Raw genomic sequence first — 25,026 nt, forward strand, 5'->3', positions numbered from 1 at the left:
TTCGATTCCAACCATGAGATTCACTTTTTGTTGAATCTTCTAGTTTGGTTTTTGATCTTTCTTCGGAGTTTCTAGAATTTTTGAGAAGGTGTAGTTTTTCCACTGTGTATTTGTGTTGTGTTCTGTTGTGATTCTTTTGTAGAGCTGCGTTGGGTGTTCGAGTAGGAGAAGGTCATCAATTTTGTAAGAAATTTATTGAGGCGCTTATTCACACCCCCTCTAGTTGCCACTCTTAATCCTACAGTCTGCGGATGATTGGCTAAACTAAAGTTTAATCGGGTGTCCAATGACTCATGTAGCTTTTGCCAAAACCTGGAGGTGAATTGGCTTCTTCTATCAGACACTATCCTCTTGGGTACTCCATGCAAACATACAATTCTAGAGATATACAACCCAAGATGTTTAGGTGTTGTGTATGTGGTCTTGATGGGAATGGAATGAGCAACTTTCATCAATCGATCCATGACAACCCAAATAGAATCATAACCTGATTGAGTTCGAGGAAAGCCAACAATAAAATCCATATTGATTTCTTCCTATTTCTAATCTGGTATCTTCAAAGGTTGAAGCAGTCTAGAAGGTCTCTGATGTTCAGCTTTGACTCTTTGACATATATCACATATTGCTACATACTCTACAATCTCTCTCTTCATACCGTACCACCAATATCGATCCTTCAAATCTTGATACATCTTGGTGCTACCGGGATGAATAGAGTACGCTGACTCATGCACTGCCCGAAGTATAGTTTTCTTGATAGATTTGATATCTTGGACGCAGATATGCTTCTCAAACCATACTGTTCCATTCTCATCCTCGGTAAAACATGGGCCTTTGCCCTCCTTAATACGCTCTTTGATTTACAAAATCTTCTCATCCTTGCCCTTTATGAATTTCTTGTTCCAAAGTTGAATCAACTTGCATTACCACAGCTTCTGCGTTGTTTACCAATCCAAGATTGAGTCTTTAAAACTCTTTGCATAACTCAGGTCGTCTGTCTTGCACAATCATTATTCTGAGATAAGTCTTTCGGCTCAAAGCATCGGTAACTACATTCACCTTTCCGAGATGATAATTAATTCCCAAGTCATAATCCTTGGTAAGCTCTAACCATCTTTGCTGCCTGAGGTGGAGATCTGGCTAAGTAAAATATACTTCAAACTCTTATGATCCGAGTATATCTCAAGCCTTTTTCCAATCAAGTAGTGTCTCCATATCTTGAGTGCATGTACCACGGCAGCTAACTCTAAATCATGTTAGGTTAGTGTTCCTCATGCTTCCTCAATTGCCTTGATGCATAGGCTACAACATGGCCTTACTTGCATAAGAACACATCCTAATCCTTGACAAGAGGCGTCACAATAGATGGAGAATGGCTTCTGTGTGTCTAGAAATGACTAATACTGGCGCAGATGTTAGTCTTTTCTTTGACTCTTTAGAACTTACCTCACAAGCAGTGGTCCATTTAAAAGTAGTAACTTGCTAATCCAAGAAAACTACGGATCTTAGAGACATTCTGGGGAGGCTTCCAATTCAAAACGTCTTCCACCTTTCTTGGATCAACTGCTATTCCTCCGGTGGAGATGCTATGACTGAGAAAAGAAACTTGGTCTAGCCAAAACTCACAATTGCTCAACTTAGCATACAACTGATTATCCCTAAGCTTTTGTAGAACCAATCTCAGATGTTCTGCATGTTCCTCCTCGTTCTTGGAGAAAACTAGGATGTTGTCGATAAATATTACTGCAAACTTATCTATGTATTCCCTTGTTCATCAAATAATGAAGTAGGCAGGGGTGTTGGTCAATCCGAAAGACATGATTGTATACTCATATAGTCCATAACAGGTGATAAAAGCAGTTTTAGGGATGTCTGATGCTTGAATTTTCAACTAATGATATCCTAAGTGAAGATCAATCTTGGAGAACACACATGCACCTCTAAGCTGATCAAATAAGTCATTGATCCTAGGAAAAGGGTATTATTCTTGATGGTTACCTCATTCAAGGCTCGATAATCTATACACATCCTTTGGGTACCATCCTTCTTGGGTACAAAAATTACTGGTGCACCACATGGTGACGAACTAGGTCGGACATAACCTTTATCTAACAACTCTAACAATTGTTCCTTAAGTTCCACTAACTGATTAACAGTCATTCTATACGACCTTTTAGAAATAGGAGCCATACCAGGTACTAATTCTATAAAAACTCGATGTCATGGTCAGGTGGCATACTTGGCAAATCTTCTGGGATTACACCTGGATATTTGCATATGACTCAAACACTCTCAATTGGATTTCCATCAGCTTGATTGACTATCCCTCTGGCCATTGGCGATACTTCTACAATATATTCCACTTCTTTTCCTTCTTTAGCAGTCAGACAAATGACTCTTCTTGCACAATCAATCATTTTATTGAATTTGGTTAACCAATTCTAGAATGATATCTATCTCTTTGGACTCCAAAACAATAAGGTTTGAAGGAAATTCTACCCCCTTATTTTAATACTAAGGTTAGGGCATACATGCCTTACTTTCATTTCTCCACCTAGGGAGCTAACAATCATTCTATGCTTCATAAGAGATATAGGTAAATTGTATCTTTCCATATACTTGGTTGATATAAAAGAATGTGATGCTCTAAATCAAATAACATTGTAGCAGGGTTGGAGTTGATAAGAAACATACCGATCATGACATCTGATGCATCTGGAGCTTCTTTAACTGCCACATGGTTCATACAGCCTCTAGCAATATTCTGCTTAGCTTGATTATGGGGCTAATTCTCATTGCGATTCTGCTGGTTTGCTCATTGGGCGGGTGGCTAACTTTGACGTCTTTGAGGACATTGGTAGGCAAAGTATCCCTCTGCTCTACACTGGAAATAAGGTTTTCCTTTGGTGGAGGCTTGAGTATTGATGCAAGTGTTGTTGTTCCTTTGAGGGGTCTGACTTGAAGTGCGGGATGCTTGAAAGTTGGAGCGTAGGTACTGTCCTGTATTCCTAAAGGAGCTTTGATTTGTAGACTAGGTCCTAGGCTGACTGTATTGCTGATTAGAACGATTCATAGATCTAGACTGAGAGGATTCATAACAGGGCCTAGTGTTGCTGTCTGACTGAACTAGGCGGTCCATTTTGTGCTTGCGCTCAATCTTGTTTCTCTTGTGCTCCAATATAAGAGCACGAACTACAAGGGCCTGGATCTTCTTGAAATCATGAGAAGCCAGAAAATACGGCAATCCATAATTCAGTCCTTCCAAGAAGCTACAAGAACTTTTAATAGATTTAAGATCAGGATCTTTATTTTGTCCAACACATGCCCTACTATACTCAATAGAGTTCAAAAAACGCGAGCACCCCATATACATATTTTATTATGGCTTGATAAGAACCAGATAGAAATCACACATGAAAAAATAGATAGTTTTATCTCTACTGAGATAGCTGATCCTAATATAGATCCTCTAGGTTATATACTTGTAGTAGAACATATGATTCACGGTCCATGTGGTGAGAAGGATCCAAATTGTCAATGTATGAAAAAAGGAAATTGCTCAAAATTCTACCCTAAATACTTCCAAGATGAAACCATTTTGATAACAATGGTTTTAAAACATATAAATATCAAAATACTAATATATACATATGAAAAGGCAATCACAATTTATAGTAGGTGGGTCATGTTGTATAATATTTCATTGCTTAAAAAATATCAAACGCATGTAAATGTTGAATATTGCAACAAGAGTAAAATTTTAAAATATCTATGCAAATATGTAAACAAAGGTCCTGATAGAGCCAATATAGTTTATGAGAGCATTAAAAAGTTGAACATACTCCTATAAATACTAATAACAATACTTGATGAGATAAAAGAATTCCTTGATTGTAGATATATATGTGAAGATGTGTTGTGGCGACTATCTGGCTATGACATCCGTTATCATACACCGTCTGTTGAATGATTGCCAATCCACCTCCCTTTAATGAATAGTGTAACATTCAATAATAATGCTCAACTTGAAAAATTGATACAAAATCCACATAACAAAGAACAATGCTCACCGAATGGTTTATAGCAAATCAAAAATATTAGAAAGCCTACAAATTAACATATTGCGATTTCCCTGACCAATTGACATGGGATGCAAAATATCAATTTTGGAAAGAGCGAAAACATGGTATTATAATAGGACATCTATATTACGTTAGTCCTGCAGAAGGAGAACCATTTTACCTACGTATGTTACTTATGATAGTAAAAGGTGCTAAAAATTATGATGACATCAGAACTTATAAGGGAGTTAGATATAACACAATTAAAGATACATGTGCAGCACGTGGTCCACTTCATAATGATGATGAATGGTACTCGACATTCAACAAAGCCACTACTTGGGAAAAATCATATCAATTAAGGCAATTATTTGTTATAATGCATTTATTTTGTAATATTCAGAATGAAAAGGATTTTTCAAAAACAATTGGAGATTAATGACAGACGACTTCAAGCGTCAATTACAATTAAAATATCAGACATCAAAGTATAAAATAGACGATACAAAGTTGTGATATGCTTTATATGAATTATATTACATATTATGCAACAATTGATTGAATCTAAGTTTATTTAATTTACCTCAAAAGACTAACACATATAGAAATTATCTCCCTGACAAACTTATTGAAGAGAAAATGAGGTACGATATCAACAAATTAGAAGAAGAAGCGAATGTTCTATACACAAAATTAAATGATGGCCAAAAGGAGGCTTTTAATACAATTGTCACAAGTGTTTTAGAAAATAAACCAGGATTTTATTTTGTATTAGGATATGGTGGAACAGGAAAAACATACTTATGGAACTCTATAGTTTCGTACTTAAGAGCAAGAAAAAAATTGTGTTAGCAGTGGCATTATCAAGTGTAGCATCGTTATTACTACCAAATGGTAGAACAACACACTCAAGATTTAAAATACCTTTGAATATCGACCCTACATCTATATGTGATATAAAACGAGGTACTAATCTTGCTAACTACTAATTGAAACATCATTAATAATATGGGATGAAGCATTAATGACAAATAAACAGTGTTTCGAAGCATTGGATAGATCACTAAAAGATATAACAAGTCAGTTAAATGAAAAATGAAAAAATTCCTTTTGGTGGAAAAGGTTGTAGTACTTGGAGGAGATCTCAGGCTAATATTATCAGTAATAGAGAATGGAACAAGGTCACAAATAATCAATGCAACTATTATAAAATCGGAACTATGAAAACATGTTCAAGTTTTACATCTAAAAGAAAATATGTGTTTAAAAAGGACTAATACCTCTACCGTTGAATAGGAAGAGCTACAAAATTTACGAAATGGATATTAGATATAGGAAATGGATTAGTTTCAACAACAACAAACAATAACGAAATAGAACCAACATGGCTACAAATTCCACACAATCTTCTTATTTTTAATGATGCTGCTAAAATCCCCGCAATAGTTGATACAGTTTATCCCCACTTTAATAACAATTTCTCAAATACAAAATATCTAAAGAAAGAGCTATATTAACTCCTTCAAATGAAGTAGTTGATGAAATAAATGCCTATATGCTATCTTTGGTACTAGGAGATGAAATGAAATTTTTAAGTGCATATTCAGTTGCAAAATCTTTTGATACTACTAATGATGCAAATATATTATATCCTATCGAATACCTAATTGCACTAAATGCAAATAATTTCTCACAACATAAATTATCGTTATAAGTCGGTGTCCCAATTATGCTTCTAAGAAATCTAAATCAAAGTAATGGCTTATGTAACGGCACACGAATGATAATAACCAATCTCAGTGACAATATTATTGAAGCAATGATAATTACTGGCTCTAATATAGGCAACAAAGTTTATATCTCATGCATTAACTTAACTACTCGATGATCAAAATGGAATAAAACTGACGACAATACCCAATCAAAGTATGCTATGCAATGACTATAAATAAGAATCAACGTCAAACATTAAATAATGTGGGCTTGTATTTAAGAAAACTGGTTTTTACTCATAGACAACTATATATCGCACTTTCAAGAGTTACTTCTAAAAAAAGGTTTAAAAATACTGATAGAAAATGAAGATGGAACTTGTGGTGACAAAACTAGAAATATTGTATACAAAGAAGTATTTTCATACTTATAATTTGGTATTCTCACTCATTTTTAATGTTTACTTGACAAAAACATATCACAACCAGCTTGCTATCGCATATACAGGAATATTTATCTTTTTCTTTGAATATTGACTTTTAATTTAAACAATACAATTACCATCTATGCAACTCAATTTGTATATAGGAAAGCCCCCATAGCTTCTGTAATCTGCAGATTGATGATACAATGAAAATTGAACAGCCACAGTAAGAGCCCCTGCAATCATATATAGTATACATCAAATTTTAATTTTTATCACTACCAACCTGAATAGAAGCATGAACTACTAGTCGGTTATCATATATATTCACAGCATGTTTCATATCTGATGATTAACGATAGGTTATTTACCTTTACCTATTTAAGTTTCATATAAAGAGATCTTATTTGAGATAAAACAAAAATGTATGGTAGAGTTGGTCTAAGGTGCCAGATTAAGGTCTTGCTACGAAAGGGCGTGGGTTCAAATCCCACCCTCAGCATATGTTTTTTGTTTTTCTCTTTATAATTTTCTTCTTTTTGAAATAAGAAATAGGTCACCGTCCCTGCTATCATGCAGTGAGGACTAGAAAGTACCTATATATGGGCCAAATTGGTCAGTAATCATAGTGAGCTACAATTACTACACAAGCACATGTACAAACTGCACAAGGGACTGTCTAAAAGAAATTTATAAAACTGTGAAGTAATGTTAGCCAATCATAGCTAAAACTGAATATAAAAGGGGACTTGTGCTACCTTCACATTTCATTGAACAGTTGAGGGGCTAATGGCGCTAATGGTGCTAATGGTGCATGAAAATCCCAAGAAACGGTCAGCCATTTGTTTCTTGGGGTTTTCATGCCACTGTTTCCTGAAATATGTAGCTTTTTTAGTCCATTCATGTAGACATAACTTTTTGCTGATACTCCTATTTCTCCCCTTATATTGAGTTTTTGACACAATGTGACTTCCTTACTGGTTGTATCATCTTTAGAATGAGAACCCGACATTATGGAAGCTAGGAACACTGCCCCCAGGCTCAATCACATTCTGCTCCACCACAAAGCCTCTGCAAAAAACTTGGCATGTTCTTGGACTTGGGTACAATCCAAGCATCAGCATGGAAGAGATCAGAAATGCTATTGTTGTGCACTACACCCTGAGATCTCTGAAGTTAGATTGTGATCGATTCTGCGAATTCTTGACAGGCTGAGATTGTAACTTCTTTTATACAGCTTTTTCACTCCTACAGCATGAACATGCTTCTGTAACATATATTTTGGATGTGATATATATGTCCAATCGTTTCTAAAGAACTACTAAACTGATTATTTTGCTGCAATATAAGCAAGCTCATGATCCTACAAATGTTATTTTGTTGTACTGTAAGTCACGAAATTAGTGCGCTACTTCTATGCTTGTAAAAATATTGAGAAGAACAAACAAACATGAACATATGCAAAATGCACAACCTGACTATCTTCGATTCATTTACATTATCATGAACTACATAGAGAATACGACAAAGCAAACAAGGGTTAGCAAACGTGGCAACGCCACACCCTCTTTCTAGTTATGGGCCATTAGGATGACCTAGTGTTTCACACTTGAGTATAGCTGTGTGGATTGCCAGCTAGCACTATGCGTTGCCCTCCAACAGACCCTTCAAACACTTCATATATTTACATGCATGCTCCAAATTGAAAGAGCGCATTACATGCATGCTCCCGGATGGCTGGAGTATTTATGGAGGAATAGCCTATCTTGAGATTCCTGACATATTATTAACATGCAATTCTGTAAAAGGGAACATTTGAAAATAATATGTGCAGTATGGTCAATGACAACTTGCCTTTTCTAATACTTAGTGGAGTCCTCAAATTCTTGGTCTTAAAAACCTCCAAGCTCTTCCTTCGGGACATCATTGTCTACTCGCAAAAACAAGAAGAAAACAAGCCAATAAACGCAAAAAACCAATATGAACAAAATAATACCCAAGTTCAGCTTAATTAGATATATTAAGATTTTTTGTGAAAGAACCGATCGAATCGGAGTTAAGACGGATATGATATGGTTTCAGAAAAGGATAAAATACATGAGATTCTAGATGAATAAGATTTTTCAAGAATTTTTAAAAAGATCTGAGATTTTATGGAATTATTAAGGATTATTTTACTACAGAAAAACTCTATTTATGTTATTAACAAACAATTTACCAATTTTCAAATTTATCAGAAGTAACTTGATACTAGAAATCCTATTTATTGCATGAGCAGGAGGTGTTTATGATGTCAGCACCCGAATTAAATAAAAAGGAAAAGAAAATGCTGACTGGGTTGACAGGGCCACCATGTGCACTGAACGACTGAGGTGGAGCGGATAGAGGATGCTGACTGGACCAATCATATCGTAAGAGCCTCATTAAATCTCAGTCATTGATTCGGAATCCAAAGGCTGATATTTAATGCACCAAAGGGGTACATGATCTTCTAATCAGGAGCATCGAATTAAGATCAGATGGCTGCATGCTGTCGATTAATTTCTGGATGTTGCACCCTTAATTATAAAATGTTACAATAAATATTTTTGGATGTTGTACATATTGACATGTGCTGTTGCAAGGGTGTAATATATTGTTCTGTATTTCCGATTTGTTGCGATTATTGTTTCCATTTGTTGCAGTAATTGTATCAGTTTGTTGCAGTAGCTCTTTCGATTTGTTGCATCAGTTTGATGTGTTGTGATAGCTGGTTTAATTTGTTGCAGCATGTATTTCGATTTGTTGTGAACTTATTGCATTAGGTATTTTAATTTGGGGACGCATGAGATCCGGATTGGATTTTTTGTTGCAACAATAAGATTTTAAGAGGACGTGAGACATATTTCTAGCAATTGCCGTAGGTAGGGCTGGGGGAGTCGAACTCGTTGATGACTTCCAAGGGACAGCTTTGAGGGCGAGCACCAAGATTTGTGCAGGATGTTGCGAGAAACGAATGAGAATGTAGCGGTGGGAGTTTTCAGTTTTGCATCGCACCGTAGTTAGGTACTGCACCTCCTCCGATCAGTTGGCACGAAAGCGTGCGACGCTAGTGCTCAGATCGAACGTCTATGTAGTAAGTAGTCGAATGATTGGGCGTCTTTGTACATATCCTATGAAACATAACAATGTAAGAACGCACTAACACTTGCATTATGCCCTTATCATGAAAATGAAATGGATCACGACCTACAGGAAGTAATCGAATGAGTATTTACAAAAAAAAAAGGGAGAAAACTCAATAGGCTTCTTCCTATAGGATGCTATGACCAGACCGACGATAACATGAACAAAATTATTACAAAGAGCTTGAACAAGTCACGCTACACAGACGCAGTACTTTACACAAAGGCAAAACTGCAAATATTAGTCGCACTTGCCTGCAGAAAAATAGCAAGCAGCAAGTCCCGACGTGCCAGTAAAAACAGCCATGAATCGGTCCAACAGATGCCAATAGCAGGCAGCATGCAAGCTTCACTTGATCATGCCTTGCTTTGCGCCTCAACCATCCTTCGGCGAATCCACGTGAGTGACCGGCTTTGCGACGGCATCAACAACACACAGGTCGTTTCTATCTGTTACCAGTCCTGTGACAACATCGGTGGATGCTCCGGTGCTCAGCTGGATAGTTGCAGTGCGCTGATCGCTGCTAACTTCTACAGCATTTGCTGAATCGTTGGCCATGGAACTGGACGACTCACTTGCTTCATCTGTATTCAGGAAAAGGCAGACGACGGCACAATCATCAATTTTAGAAGTAGGGAACCGAGTTCGCCAGGCACGATGAGCTGATTCAACTAGAACACGTGCTGCAGAGGCCCGAGAAGTGGCTCGGCTGACGATACTAACAACTTCATCGTTTGACAGCACATCCCACACCTAAAGTGAGGAAAAGAAGAAGATAGCAGTTATATATCATATAGCACAAAGTCGACTCAACAATATTCAGTAAATGGCTTGTGTAAATTAAATTGTGCTCACCCCATCGGTAGCCAACACAATAAATTCATCCTTTTCTCTGATGCAATGATAGGAAACATCAGGCATGGAAATTAGACCATGATCCTTCAGACAGAAGTCTCCAAATGCCCTAGCCATGGCCAATCCAGGTGAGTTGTACTTTGGAAGCCAGACACGAAAAACTTCGGGTTCCTCAGGAAGTGCAAATATTCTGCCCTTGCGCTGCCTGATTCGCTGTGCTTCACCTGTAAAATAACCATGTCATTCCACAACTGATTAGGAAAAGAAAAGACATACACTAAACGAAATAACTTTTGTTGCTATCCATCTGCATAAAATAGTTATTTTACTGTGCAGAAGTACTTGCTGCTGTAGCAACATGAACAAATTTGCCATCATGTACTCGTGCCAGTACAACTAAACTAGCAAGTATATCTCACCAAAGCAGTGACGAAGGACAACTTCGAAAAAGCAACAGAGTTAATTTTGGTGCTGATGTCAATACATGTTGCTAAGCGAGATCCCTGACATTTCTACTTCTACATTCTCCCAGATGCTACTTTGACAATTACTTTCATCGTAATATTTCTTGGAAGTGAATAAAATACAATATTCGGAAAGTAGTTTTACATAATGAAGGTAATCATTATTTTCAAGTGACAAATCTAAATATTTAGAAACATGATATCAGTCAAAGTAATAACACCTGGTAACAAAACGTTTGACCCTATGATATTTGTGGAGATAATTTAAGTGCTCCTCAATTCTCAGAGGTTTTCTTGGTTACTGTTTTGGCTAGGTTCATTGACCTTACTCTAAATGAATGTGCCTAGTTTTGTTAGCACGACTCCATGTGAACACTTGAACCAACAATGTAATCAACAACAATATATGGAACACATTATAGAACTACAAAATATTAAGGTGTTTCTTTATAACTTAAAAAATACAATAAGCCTAAATAATTATTGGGAAATTTGATTGTCAAACAAATCATGCATTACAACAATGCAGTAAGTTAGTTGACTGGTTAGTTGTTAATATCCCTAAACTAACACTCATGTTTAAAGTGCATAAACTGAACTATCTGATAAATAAGTTATTATACTACAAATGTCACAAAAAAAACATTAACATGCTAATTCAAGACCCAACAATGGAAAACTTCATCACTTCTACAAAAAGGACAAATTAATCAGGGAGATGATAAAGTTCGCCATTTTTATTTTCTTTACGAAGCTCACTCACTACAATAATGTAAATTTTAATTATACCATAATAATAACAGCAAAAACATGACAGATTTACCTCCTACTTAAAAACAAAGAAATTGATTTGTGAAAGTACCCTGCTAATACTTCATCACTTTTACAAAAAGAGCAACTTCACTGGCAAGATGATAAAGTTCACCATTTTTATTTTCTTCATGAAGCTCACTTAATACAATTATATAAAGTTTAATTATATCATAAAGTAACATTAAAAGTGTTATAACCTTGCCTCCTACTAAAACAAAGAAATTGTTTTATGAAGGTACCCTGACAAATAATGTAAGCTCGTATAGATTAACATGCAAGTTATGGCTTAATCTTCCTTAAGTTATCTCAATGGTTTGCCCTCCCTTTTATAGGGGTAAGCTCTAACAACCTCAACTTAAGAATAGATGTAAATCTAAATCTTATCTCAACTAATCAGCTTAAGGCCTCAGAAATGAAACTAAAAGGATAATACTGAATCAAATCTAATTGTTGCAGCTATAGCTTTTCCATGGCTCTCACAGTCATAACACTAAGTGTTAAGGCCACCGGATGTCACATACACGAGAGAAAAATGAGGGCACACGTATATAATGCTATTCACACCACAAGAACCAAAGACCAAAACTGCACAATTATATTGCACGAAACAAGACTAACAAAAGTCTATAGATTTGCAGAATAGAGTTTCAATGAATCAACAAAATCAAAAGCAAGAAAATACAATACTTACTTGGAATGTTAGGCTTAAGATCAACTGTCAATTGGACAGCAATAAGATGATTATTTTCATTTCTGGTGCCCAAGACAGCTCTTGAGTCCCCCAAGTTGCCAATTATAAGATTGCGCCCCTGTAGTATAAAGAAAGAAAAGGAGTACAATTAATTCACCAGCATCCAGCTTCAAGCAGTTTGTGACAATTGAATAAGATACCAAAATAAGATGTTTCCAAAAGAAACATGACCACACAGCTCAGTTACCTGCTTGATCACTGCCACCGCTGTAGTTCCACTGAAAAAGCAATCAATGTTTTTATGTAATTTCAGATCCCTATCCATTACATGGAACGCCTTCAAGAAAGAAGTTCTCAATGCTGGGAAGCTCTCTGGATACTCCCCATTTCGTTCAGCTTCATAGGAAATGGCAGTATCTCCTCTGTCTATGTGTTCTGGTGAACCTAATTCATTTGCATTGCTTTTGATGTTGCTGGTGGCTGTCTCTCTACCCTCGTCCATCCCCAGATCTGCACTTAACTTCACGGGCAGTAGATCTCTAACTCTCTTAGCAACGAAATGACCGTAAGGTCCATGACCATCAAAAACACCACAAAAGATGGTATCATCTCTCGAACAAAAGTTCTGGCCACAAATTAAAGTAGATCATCAAAACCAAACATACCCTCCTCAGAAACAACAGAAGCAGCACATCTTACATCTTAAACAATAGACTGAAAAGGTACATGTCTGATGGGTAGTTAGTGCGATTTAGCATTTTCTGTTAACCATTTTGCATATCTTTTTAATGGGACTCGTGTGAAATTTGTAAGAGACAAGATCAGTTCTCAAATCATGAAAGTCTAAGCTCAGTGAACTGTTGAGAAAACTCATGGAAGGCAAATATGAGTTCCACAAAAAATGAGACAGGATTGGTATGTGTCACACAATGGACATGCAGCCAAATTGGTAATCAAACATTTGCAAAGGGAAGGATACGGCTTCAAGCAGATAAGATCATCCAGCAAGGAGAAAGGAAAAAAAAAACTAGCAACGGATAAGGATGAGAATCATGTGGAGCCCCTCCAACCCCCAACAAGTATTCCAACTCAATACCAATCATTACGCTTGAATAAAAGTACCAAATAGGAACTCTGTACCAGCAAAATCCAATGTAAGTCCGTGTCAAATATATATAGAATTTCAGTCAAAGTTCAATTCTTGCAACCTTTAGGACGCTGTGGGCTCATGTTGCCTAACTCGGAAGAACATGAACCCGATGTGGCCGGGAAAAATAACCCTGAGGTTAACATCACGATCAACTAAATTTGGAGGAAAATAAAATCTGAATCGGAACTTTTCCGTTCAACAAAAATCTGGATCAAAGCATGCGTGAGCTAATTTAATCAAGAAGTAGAATAGCGTTGCTTCGATCTTGAGGAGATCTGATCAAGGAACAGTGACACAAGTGCAGAGAAAATCTCATGGCACAAGAATTGAGAAGTACAGGCAAAGAAGCAGGAAGTGATAGTTTCCTTTTCTCTTTTACCTCCCAGACGATCATAGCATCCTGGTTGACGCCCTTCTTGCCCTGCATCGTGTAGAGCGACGCGACGGCGCAGGCGCCATTGCCGGCGATCCGGCCAGGGATGCCCCTCAGCTCCGAAGCGAAGCTCCTGGTGTCCACGGACACAGGGGCCACCCTGCGCGGCGGCGCAGGGCGCGGCTGCCTCTGGGGCAGCGCGGCAGCCCACGTGACGCCGAGCGCGCGGAGCACGCCGAGTAGGCAGTCGAACAAGTCCTCTATGCACCGCCCGCCGCTGCCGCCGGCGCCGGCGCCGGCCACTCCTCCTGTTACTGTTGCTCCCGCTCCGGCTCCTCCCGCCGCTGCCCCCGTGGAGCGAGTGGTGAACATGACGACGCGCGCGGCGACAGCGACGGCGACCAGGCGCTGGTGCAGCTGCTGCTGCCGATGGCGCTCCCCTCCGCCGCTAGGCCGCCGACGGCTGGTACCCGACCGGCGCCCCGCGGCGGCCTCCACCATGCACCAGTGGCCGATCCGCGCCTGGCGCCGCGCGCCGCCCCAGCCCTCGACAAAAGGAAGCCGCCTGCCTGCCGTTCTTGGCGCAAGGGAGGGAAGAGTGAGACAGCAAGGCTAAGTGGCTCAGAGACTCAGACACCACCAAGCGAGTTGCTGCTGCTAATTAAGCGGGTATGTTGTGTAAAAAAGGGGGATTTTTATCTGCGCAATGCAAGAGGCCAAGAACACGGACACACGGGCCACGTCAAGCAGCGCAGCAAAACCCAATCCCCTCTCTCTCTCTCTCTCTGTAGAGGTGGTTGGGAAACAAGAGGCCTGCGTTAAAAAGGCTCTTATTAACGACGAAGCCATTGATTAATCGAGGAGCGGAGCAGGGGAATTGTGGAAAAAAGAAGAGGACGCGGCTGCGAGGGTGCCTTTCTTACGGCCTGTGTCACCAATCGAATTTGCCTCTCGCTCTCGGAGGGGCAGGGGGAAAGCGGTAGGGGGCGAATATGAGGCGCGACGGTGGGGGCGCAAAAGGGGATCACCGGAGAGGGACGCAGCAAGGGCTTGTCGGAATCGGCGAGGCGAAATTCTTTCGTGCTTCTGTTCTCATCTTTTACCGTGCGCGCGGTCGGGTGTGGTCGTTGTCCTTGTACAGACCTGAGCCCGGGAAAAAAATGGCCCGGCCATTCCCAACGACCATGAAAACGCACTCGGGCAGGTACTACACACGCTGAGTACCCTCCCTGTCACAAACGTGCCAACGCGAGCACACGATTTGAGCATTGAACGTACTTGTGTATGTAAGAATATGCGTGCACCAAAATTTAAAGCCTTCGGTGAAAACTGTCGGAAAATAAATTTGAAGTCTTAGAATATCTGTACTTCGGGTAAAAACTGTCGGAAACTATTGGAACTTGCTAATACCATTTCCTAAACCATTTTTTTCTATGAATCAGAACCAAAAAGATACCGAGTCAGACCGGTTGGAGTATCGAAAACAGTATTAGAGCGAAAACATGCTAGTATTAGTCAAGGACCGATAAGTCAAAACAAAAATATCAAACCATAGTGCTTTCAACTAAGCATAAATACATAACATGAGTATATACTTGTACTATGCACTACAACTCACAGTAAACACAATACAATATCATATCTCTCTGTGGTTGCACAAGCATATGATATAATATGAGAATAAGTTTAACGACTAACATAACATTTGGTGAATTTTATATATGACATATAGTTTTGATAACTCACTACCAATACGACACAAGTTCAAATGTTTAACATAAATAATAAGTCTATGCTTTGCATAGAAGATGATGATGTGAGTGGGGTGTGGGTTGGCTGATCAGGGGTAAAGGTGAAAATGATCGAAAACTATAAAAAACCAATTGGAATCGAGAATTGTAATAACATTTCCTAAACAATTTTTAATGAAAATCGAAAACAATAAGACTAGAACATGCCGGAATCGGATACACCAAAAATGATCAACAGTCAAGTTTATATCCATTTTCACGCCTACGTAATTCAACATCTTCACCAAATCACCACCCCCAAAGAGATGATTCCCCATCATGAAACTTGTTGCTATAACTTGAGGTTTGAGTGTGAAATGGGAATTGCATAGATAAAAGAGTGTTCGTACTTAGCGACTTGGATACTTAGTGACTTGGATACCAGATTAGGATAAGGAGCATATATAGACAAAAAAAACACACCTTAAAATAAAGATTCTATTATGTATCTGAAAGTGTGTTCAAGCTTGAATTGCACACAGAAGGATCATTTGCCCTCATTTAGTTTAGCTACCCATAAATCTTTGATGCATCATCTCTGTCAACCGTGAATCCACAGTTGATTAAATCGATTGGTCGAACAAATTTTATTTGAAGTAACACCGTAGTTAACAAAAACAAATGTACTAGAAGAGAATTCTAATTCGTCTTAACTCACAGACGTTTATTAACTCACAGAATTCTAATATATGATGAAATATCACCAACAAAAGTTAAGGATGTACTGTACAATTTAGTTGAGTAAAGATACTTTAAATTAGTTTGCAGTGTGCGTTATGTACCGTCTTGCGCAACTAACCGAACAAAATAGCGTATGTAGCCCCTAATACTAGTTTAGATCTAGTTAGGGTAGTCTTAGGCTTAATCTAGCAGTCCTCGTCAGTTCTTTTGCTGCCATGGCCCCTTTTTCCGGTGATGGCATGGCTTGTGGTGCTTTATTCGGTGAAGGGAGCACATGGTGGATCCTTCATTGCAGCTCTGCGGGTGCTGTGCTTCGAAGGTTAGTATATTTTTGCCTTTTTGCGGAGGGGTGGACTTCTTAGCAATCCCCTTTGCTAGGCTACTCTTACAGGTTGCCGATGTTGTCAGCAATAGTGGACTCAATTTCCGAGCCACTTGCTTTGGGTTCTACCAATTTCAACGAGACAACAGCCGATGCTCTTTCAAATGCATTAGATGCGTCCCGGTTGGAGGTCCGAGACGTTGGATCTTGCAGCATATCCAAGGTTTGGAGTCACTCGTCGATTGGGTAGGTGGACTTCGATTCGGCTCCGGCGAGAGCACCGGAGATGTTGAAGAAAGAGGAGATCCAGAAGGACTTAATTGCAATTTTCTTGTGTTATAGGGTCTTTTCTGGATGTATTATATTTCTTATAATATAATTCTATCCCTTCGAAAAAAATAAAAGAAATCGGACTATCTTATACCCATCGATCTAACCATACTCGTCCGAGCCGGATACTATGTTAGTTACGTGTATGAGTGGTAACAAAGTGACAAAAAACACGAATATAAGATCATATGTTACCTCTAAATGGAGTGATGGAGGAAGACGCAGTGAAAATGTAACGCCATGCTCATTAGTAATGATGGACAATGTGATTTATAACGTGGAAGTGGAGTTGTCATGAAAACATAGACATTTTCGGCACAAAACCAATAACCGAAGGCCAAATTTTTTATTGGCGCAGCACGATGTTCTTCCCCACCACCTCACTTTCTTATGCTCTCCTCGTGTTTTCCCTGACCCTAAGCGTTGTCAAGTGCAATCCGCTGCCTTTCTAACACTCGTATTTCCATAAAACGCCGCTGCAACAGTGGAAAGAGGGGCGACGCACACATGCTGCTCATGAGACCATTCTCATATAAATTATTCGCTAAAATTCAAAAAGTGGCCTAGATTAATTAGTACTTCCTAATTCGCAATCATGTGATAGTTAAATCGTAGGTACTTGATTAGTAGTACTCTCTCTTTGTTGAAGACACAATACATTATCGCAGGAAAAAAATCGTCTTCTCTTCATTCAAGACAATTCATGGAAACATGACGGTACAAGACGAGAAAACAAGAACCCTATCGCGCACGCCCGGTACGTACATGTCACATGATGATCGATGGCAATTAGCTCCGAGGAGGTGGTGCCACTCACTCCCCGTAGCACGGACCAGCTGGATCACACCGACGATGATCGATCGCAATTAGCTCCGAGGAGGTGGTGCCACTACTCTCTGCCCGTAGCACGGACCAGCTGGATCACACCGACGATCGGAGCCAAAGAAGGCAACGCCAGGACGATGCTTTTCGGGTGCAGCGTGGGGTTCTGTTGACCCGGATCGGATGCCGCGCCGGAGCAAACAGAGTAGTTTCACGTCGGTGCCAGTGACGCGGCCGGTGTCTACCTGCCATGAGCCAGCAATAGATGCCCTTATTTATTGACTGCTCGTGCATCACGTTGCTGAGGCTGGCCTGATCGATGTGACCGGTCGATCTATCCAACGACCATTGCATGTGGCCAGGTGGTCTCCGCACGGTCCAGTGTGCAACTGTGCAAGCTAGCCTCTCAGTAGCTATCGATCGTCCACCACGCTGTTCTCCGTTGGATCGTGCAAGAGATCTTTTACAGTGCTTGCCAGTTGCGGCTCGTATTATTCGTTCATTGAAAAAAAGTATATATGAATGGACATTTTCTCAAGAATTTGTACGAAATTTTGTCATAAAATTGTATGGTCACAATTTGCTCAAGGGTCACAAAGAAATTTGTCCGGCCGGTAGCAATGTGCATAAAACCTTACCGTATTTTCTCAAGTTCTGAAAAATCTTAGTCAAAACTAAAGTTTCTTAAGCAACAATTATAAATTTTCAGCTAAATGTGGTTGCACCTAAATTAGCTTCAAGTTAAAAAAACAAAGAACGCCCTTTACTTAGTTATTCCAACATTGTAATTGATCATACACCATTATGAAGGATAAGCCCATGGATATGTAAGTAACTAACATGCAGCTTCAGATTAAAATTCGTCTTACTGCTGCTTCCTTAGAGAAATTAGGCAAATTCCTCATTTCAACCGATAGACTTATTTGCGTGCTAATCCACCAATACACATTAATTGCAGAAGCTTGAAGACAGATCTAAGCCTGTAATGCCATAAAGAGGATTGATAATGGCTCGGGGCAAAGCAACTAGGCGATCAAGTTGGTGTAAATGATCGCCAGTCTTACCTTGTTGTCGATGGTGATCACCGGTGATCTACAGCTAGGATGTACACATCGGTGCAGCGATCTTCACCCCATCGGCGACACTCTTAAAATCAGTTAGGGTTTATAGAGGACGGCTAAGGCTTACGTGAACAGATCGGTAGATTCCAGACTCCCCCGTTCTGATTTTTATAATGTCGTAAGGACCGCAGCCAAGCTAGGTTTGTATGCGCTCCGGCTCATAGCGCTAGGGTGAGGCAATCATACCTCCTTAGAACTTGATAAGTAGTTAGAATTTTGACGTTAGATCAATATCGATCTAACATCAATATGTCGGAAGCTCTATGTGTTGAAGACTTCTTTGATGATCAATAATTAATGGCATCTTTATTTCTCACCAGTCCGTGGAACCATATCTTATGGTAGGCCACGATGTCCTAAGGATTGGAGGAGAGGGTAGGTGTACCATGACGAACACAGGCAATTATTCGAGTTATGTTTTAAGGGACGCCACTGGTATCAAACAACATTTTTTTTTCTCTTATGATGACAGTTGTTGTGTTAAAGCATATATATTGCCCGCATATCAGTAAACAATTCACTGAGCTTTTGGGTATACTTGGTGCTGGAAGCTCAATAGATGACACCATCGAAGGTGTGAAAATGGGGCATGCATACACCATAACGAAGGATGATGAACCCGTGTACGCGTAAATAAACATCTTCAGAGGAAAACATATTTGCAATCCATCTCACCATTGTTTCATAAGATAATTAATTCATGTAAAATCCTCACTTCATTATGTGAGCGAAGTTACTGTGTTCAAGTGCATTGGCCCGCATATTAACAAACAATGTAAGCTTGGATATACTGAGTACTTCAAACTCAGTCCGTACCATCGTCGGAGGCCTGAGATGAGACAACAAACTGGCTGGTTGTGCACTGGCACTGCCCTTAGCATCTGCATATATGCAACTAATGCAGAAGGTGATAATAACAACCACGGGAAGGGCTGTCGGTGGCACGGAGGACGGATTAGCTTATAACAGGCACCACTAGGGGTGTAATTTTTTAAGCTATTAGACAGATAAAAAAATGAAAAAAAGGATAAATTAAAGATTTACTCACACTTAATTAAAATTTAAAAAATAAATTAAATAGTAATATAAAACTATCAATTAAATATCCACTTGCATCTCTCCACGTATCCGGGTTTGGACCATGTTCCACATCATCTGAGCCCCTAAGCTAGGCAACCGAGCAAAGTAGCACTGCTGCGTCGGATGGAAACTGGCAATGAAGCAGAAACCCGGCCGCCCGTACCTCGGTCGCCCACCGGCCCCCCGCGTCGGCTTGCTACGCCGGGGTGGGGACGACGCCCCTGCCGCGGCCCGCGGGGTTTGGACCCGGGTCGTACGTCGCCACATGCGCGCGGCAGCGCATGCGTGTCGCGGCAGCCAACCGTGCGCGCGCGGAGCGGATAGAAACGGCATCCGATGCGGGGGACTGGCAGATGGCTTGGCTCGCGGGCCAGGAGGATGGGCATTGAGCGGCAGGCAGGCCGCGATGGTCGTCCTTGCATCCGGCTCGCGGATCATAGCGTGAGCACCTGCTACCGGTGCACCATGCACCTCCGCGCGTGCCTCACGTTGCCGTGTCCACTAGTCTCAACTGTCTCATCGAGGATAGGCCGGCCGCCGTCCGGCTGGCTCAACGATCTGATCCTGACCATCATGAACATATATATGTACGTGCGTATAGTAAGGACGTACCCCAAGTGGGTGACTGTAACGTGACCATGACAGACCTTGGATTTTGGATGGTTCAATGTAGGTCGCACTAGGTGCAGTCCTCGTGTCGGCCCTTATCCTCTCCTATGCTACAGTTGAGTGGAGCTGAAAAGGAGGCGGCGAGAGGTCCAGTGCTCTGTCGGTCTCGGAGGAAGGGGAGAGTGATGGCGAGCGACTGTGGTGTCATTATTTGGAAATAAGATTTTTTGTTATTTTTTCTGTCTCCATGGTGTCCGCTCCGGTACCTGTGACGGGCTAGTGGGATGGAAGTCCGTCGGATCTAAAGGTTGTGGCAGTTTCTGTGGTGGAGTCTTTTGTCGCTGGCGCTCCGGCTAAGTTTGACAGTGGTGACGGCGGTGTGGTGCAAAGTATGCAGAGGAGTGGCTACCGAGCTTGTGCTTTTGCAGCGGGTGGGTCTGGGCTTCTCCTTTGCAGTCTTCTGATGGTCTGTCTAGGTCTAGGGTCAGAGAAGCATGTAGCGTGTCCCCGATCGATGGACGACGTATGTGTTCTCGTTCCTGTTTTTGGGATGCTACTGCAGCTCTCTTCAAAGTCTTGGTGCAATGGTGCTTCTCCTGACCTTGGTTTGGTGTTTGCGGTCATCTTGCTGCTCCGGTGTTTGGTCAGTCGACGGTGAAGTTTGAAGAGATGTTGCGTCTTCGGCAAGCATAGGGTCCCAAGGGACCTGATTGTATTTCCTGTATTTTTAGGGTCCTCTGTGTGAGTAAGGTGGGATAGTTGTTCCCTCCGCATCCTTTGCATACGAGTCCGTATTTCTACTCATCTTTGTACGTTCTTCTTACATCGTAATACATGCACATGTATAAAAAAACATGACCATGACTGCTCGATTTTTCCGAACCGTCTAGGATGTACTGATACGACATATGATTTTTATTGACACCGTTTATACATATGATTTTTATTGACACCGTTTATACTGTCAGTTTTTAAAAAACTATCATCGCATCGTGATATCACATATAGCCAGGGGCAAATCCAGAAATTGGTCATGGGGACGGGGGTGCCAGCCGGCCAAACGCGGGGCCAAAGCTGAAATGATCGTCGACTGGGGTGGACAAATATGGCACCCGCTACACGATATAGATACGGGATTTTCTAGTAAAAATGTATATATAAAAGCCTAAAAAATACAGAAATATCATAGTATGATATCAGGATTATCTTGACAGAAAAAAGTAGCTCGCTCAACAAAATCTGACCTCATCTTTGAATTCTTGAATACACCATATGTCAATTGCCACTAACCATTCCTTAACCTAGATAAAAAAAGATCAACACCTAGATAAAAAGGGAAATTAGATTATTCATGGCATCATAATCAAAGCACATACCTAATTTGATTAACCCTACCCAATCAATCTAATAATTCTAATACTTAGTTCAATACTTAATTCTCAATTAGAGATTGACATGGTCGGGCTTGGCACAGCCTTGGTTGGTTGGTATTGGGCTTAGGAGAGCAGAAATCAGCAATGAAGAGGGGTACATCACCCAAGTATAGTAATTAGCAGGAAAATTAGAGAGCTCCTCTCAAAAAAATTTGCTGGGGGAGGGGGCTGGCCCCTGCGCCCCCCTTGTCTCCGCCCCTGCAATATATCTTCTGTTCAAAACCGCATGTGATATTAGCTCATCATAAATGGTTTTTAATTAAAACATCAGTGGTAGGTCTATAGATAAAATCCGTGTATGATATATATGTTTTCTACATATAAGTTTTGAAAACCACCTGTGACATCCTTACAAATATATATTATTCACTATTATAGAAATTATCATCAGTGCTGGCTTAAAAACGTCATAAGGATGATTTTTAACTTACACTGATTACTAGCACTGATAATCACGATCTATTAGTACTGGTTTTTAAATCAGCACTAATAATAAGTATCAGTGTCGGCTCTTTGTTATAAACCAACACTGATACTGATTATCAGTGCCAGTTTTTTTGTTATATAACCGACACTGATAATCACTATCAATATCGGTTCTTTGTTATGAACCGGTACCGATACTGATTATCAGTGTAGATTTTAGTTCCCATTCATCCAAGAAACATCATAGATAACAAACACATTTACATATATTTCACTTATAATTCAATCACAGATAACAAGCACATATACCTATGTTTCACTCATAAACAAATATTTCAGTCACAATAAACCCTAATACATTGATTCAAACTACAAGCATTTCTAAAATTACATCAAAGACAATTACGTGTATAGTTCATATCTAAAATTCCAACTCCAAATATTACATCAAAATGGTTCAGTGCATAAATAAGCGCACTAGCCGTTGCTTCAAACTGAAGTTTCATTGGACTTCCGTAGATAACAAAATTGTTGCTATCACACCGAAACTCAATGTGTGACTGGTACTTTCCTTCACGAACCTTCCTTCATTGCAGGCCAAGCAATGTGTACCCCCACCGTTAGGCAAAAAGATGTAAGATTGAAGTCAAGCTATGATCCATCCGCATCCGATTATTCTAATAAAAATCCTATACGCAAAGAGTAGCAACATAGAGAAAAAGCTTAGTTTTAATGAAATAATTCTAGCTACAAGCTATATGTTCATGTCACTAACCGTTTCAGTTGTATGTAACCGCTTTCAATTTGAAATAGCTGTAATATGGAACATGCATCCAAGTTGCAAGTCAATCAATTATAGAAGCACATGGATATCAGATCATTCAGCCTTGCATTTGGTCTGTTTCGGAGCTAGACGTTGTTAAAGTGATATATCCTTCTTTAGATACTGTAAGCTTAAAAGAGATAGTGATCTTCATTTTATTATTATCAGCCAATGTGGTTGTCACCATAGGTGGTGTGCCACCAATATCCATAATAATGTCATGTAGCCATTGTACTTGAGGAAGCATATATATATCAATCGGCATACTAGTTTATGAATTTAATCATGTCAAAATTTGTTAATTGCAAACTATAATATTAACTGATTTTCTTGTAATTTCTAGCAAATGTATTTTTACCACTGAGCATGTAGATGTAGCTGGGACAAGTCATAGGTACATCTACATGCCCAGAGAAAAAAAACGCTAATGCCAAATCAATTGGCTCATTTGAAGTTTAAGTCAAAATTGACTACCATAGAGGTTTAGGGTTTAGTAACTCAAATTTGATAAAATGGTGCAACAACACGTGGATAATGACTCAATGATGGTCTTCAGTATATTTGAATTACCATTAGCCACATGCTGTTGCATCATATTTAAGAGCCCAAAAGCCTAGAAAACATATCACAAATTATCATCATTGGTCTAAGAACAAAGCAACACAACTTTGAATTACCATTAGCCACATGTTATTGCACTATATTTAAGAACCCAAAACCCTAGGAGACATCTGTAAGAACAAGGCAGCACAACTAAATTTCTAATACAAATTTTAGGATCTAAATTGACTAACTAAAATTACTAACTACAATTTGCTGACTAAAATTGCTAACTATAATTGGAGAACTAGAATTTGAGAACTAACCTAGGTGTTTTGTGGCCCTTCCGGCTAGGGCATAGATACGCCATCGAGGATCTGGAGGCCTGGAGTGCGAGGGAGGTAGCATGGACCCAGACGATCAAATAGGATGCAACGGCCACCTCCATGCTGCTTGGATCTACACATGTACCTCCATTGCTGCTGCAGCTCCTATGGAAATGTCGAGGAGGCGATGAGGAGGAGGAGGTAGTGGTCCACTGTGCAAAGAGGAGGAGGAGGCGGCGGCCCGGCGTGCGACGATGAGGAGGCGACGGGCTAACACGCGAAGAGGATAAGGAGGTGACGGATCGGGTGCACGACGAGGAGGCAGTGGATAGGGGCACAATGGCGAGATAAAGAGAGTGGAGGCGTGGAGACGGCTAAGGGGTAGTGATATGTACATAGTAATATAGTGCCGAATGATATCTATAATATATACTGATAAAAAGTATCAGTGCCAGTTTAGTTCATGATTATCAACTGGCACTGTAGTATCAGTGCCAGGGTTCAATTTATCGACGGTAACCGGTTGAAATTCGTGGTTACCGAGCTTATCGCTCCGGTTCGGTTTTAGAAACCGAAAGGTAACCGAATTTAAATTAAAAAAATTGAAAAAAATAAAAAAATTCAACAAACATCCAAAAAAAAACTAGAGACAATTCTAAGATCTTATGTGAATTTTTTTTCAAAAATAATATTGGTCGCATCATATTCTATAGGGAGGAAGTTTGAAAAAAATGAAAAAAGCTTAAGCGTGCGGCTCAGTTATTACTCATATTAAGGTAAAGTTTAACATACAAATACATATTTTTTTTATGTAGAAGTATCATAAGGGGATATTTAAAATTGATTCCACTTCATTTAGAGTTTTATTAATTTCTCCATAATTTTTACAAAGTTCACAAGCATAAAGTGAATATGTTAAGAAATAACATTGTAATTAACTTTTTCATATTTACCATTATTTTTCCTACATAAATAATAGTATAAATAAACTAATAAATGTGGTTTCATAATTTT

At 39.7% G+C, this 25,026-nt stretch overlaps 1 protein-coding gene across 1 annotated transcript; it reads right to left on the reverse strand.

The window, feature by feature from the left end:
* Positions 1 to 9,368: 9,368 nt before the first annotated feature.
* Positions 9,369 to 14,677, reverse strand: LOC133918928 (probable protein phosphatase 2C 14). The gene is made up of 5 exons (XM_062363063.1): positions 13,716 to 14,677; positions 12,434 to 12,811; positions 12,187 to 12,304; positions 10,219 to 10,442; positions 9,369 to 10,116 (listed from the first exon to the last, which is right to left on the reverse strand). The coding sequence occupies exons 1-5, from the start codon at positions 14,208 to 14,210 to the stop codon at positions 9,739 to 9,741; spliced, it is 1,593 nt and encodes a 530-aa protein (XP_062219047.1). The 5' UTR covers positions 14,211 to 14,677; the 3' UTR covers positions 9,369 to 9,738.
* Between the last annotated feature and the right edge of the window lie 10,349 nt (positions 14,678 to 25,026).

This window comes from Phragmites australis, chromosome 5 (assembly GCF_958298935.1).
Source record: "Phragmites australis chromosome 5, lpPhrAust1.1, whole genome shotgun sequence".
In the NCBI taxonomy this organism is placed as follows: domain Eukaryota; kingdom Viridiplantae; phylum Streptophyta; class Magnoliopsida; order Poales; family Poaceae; genus Phragmites; species Phragmites australis.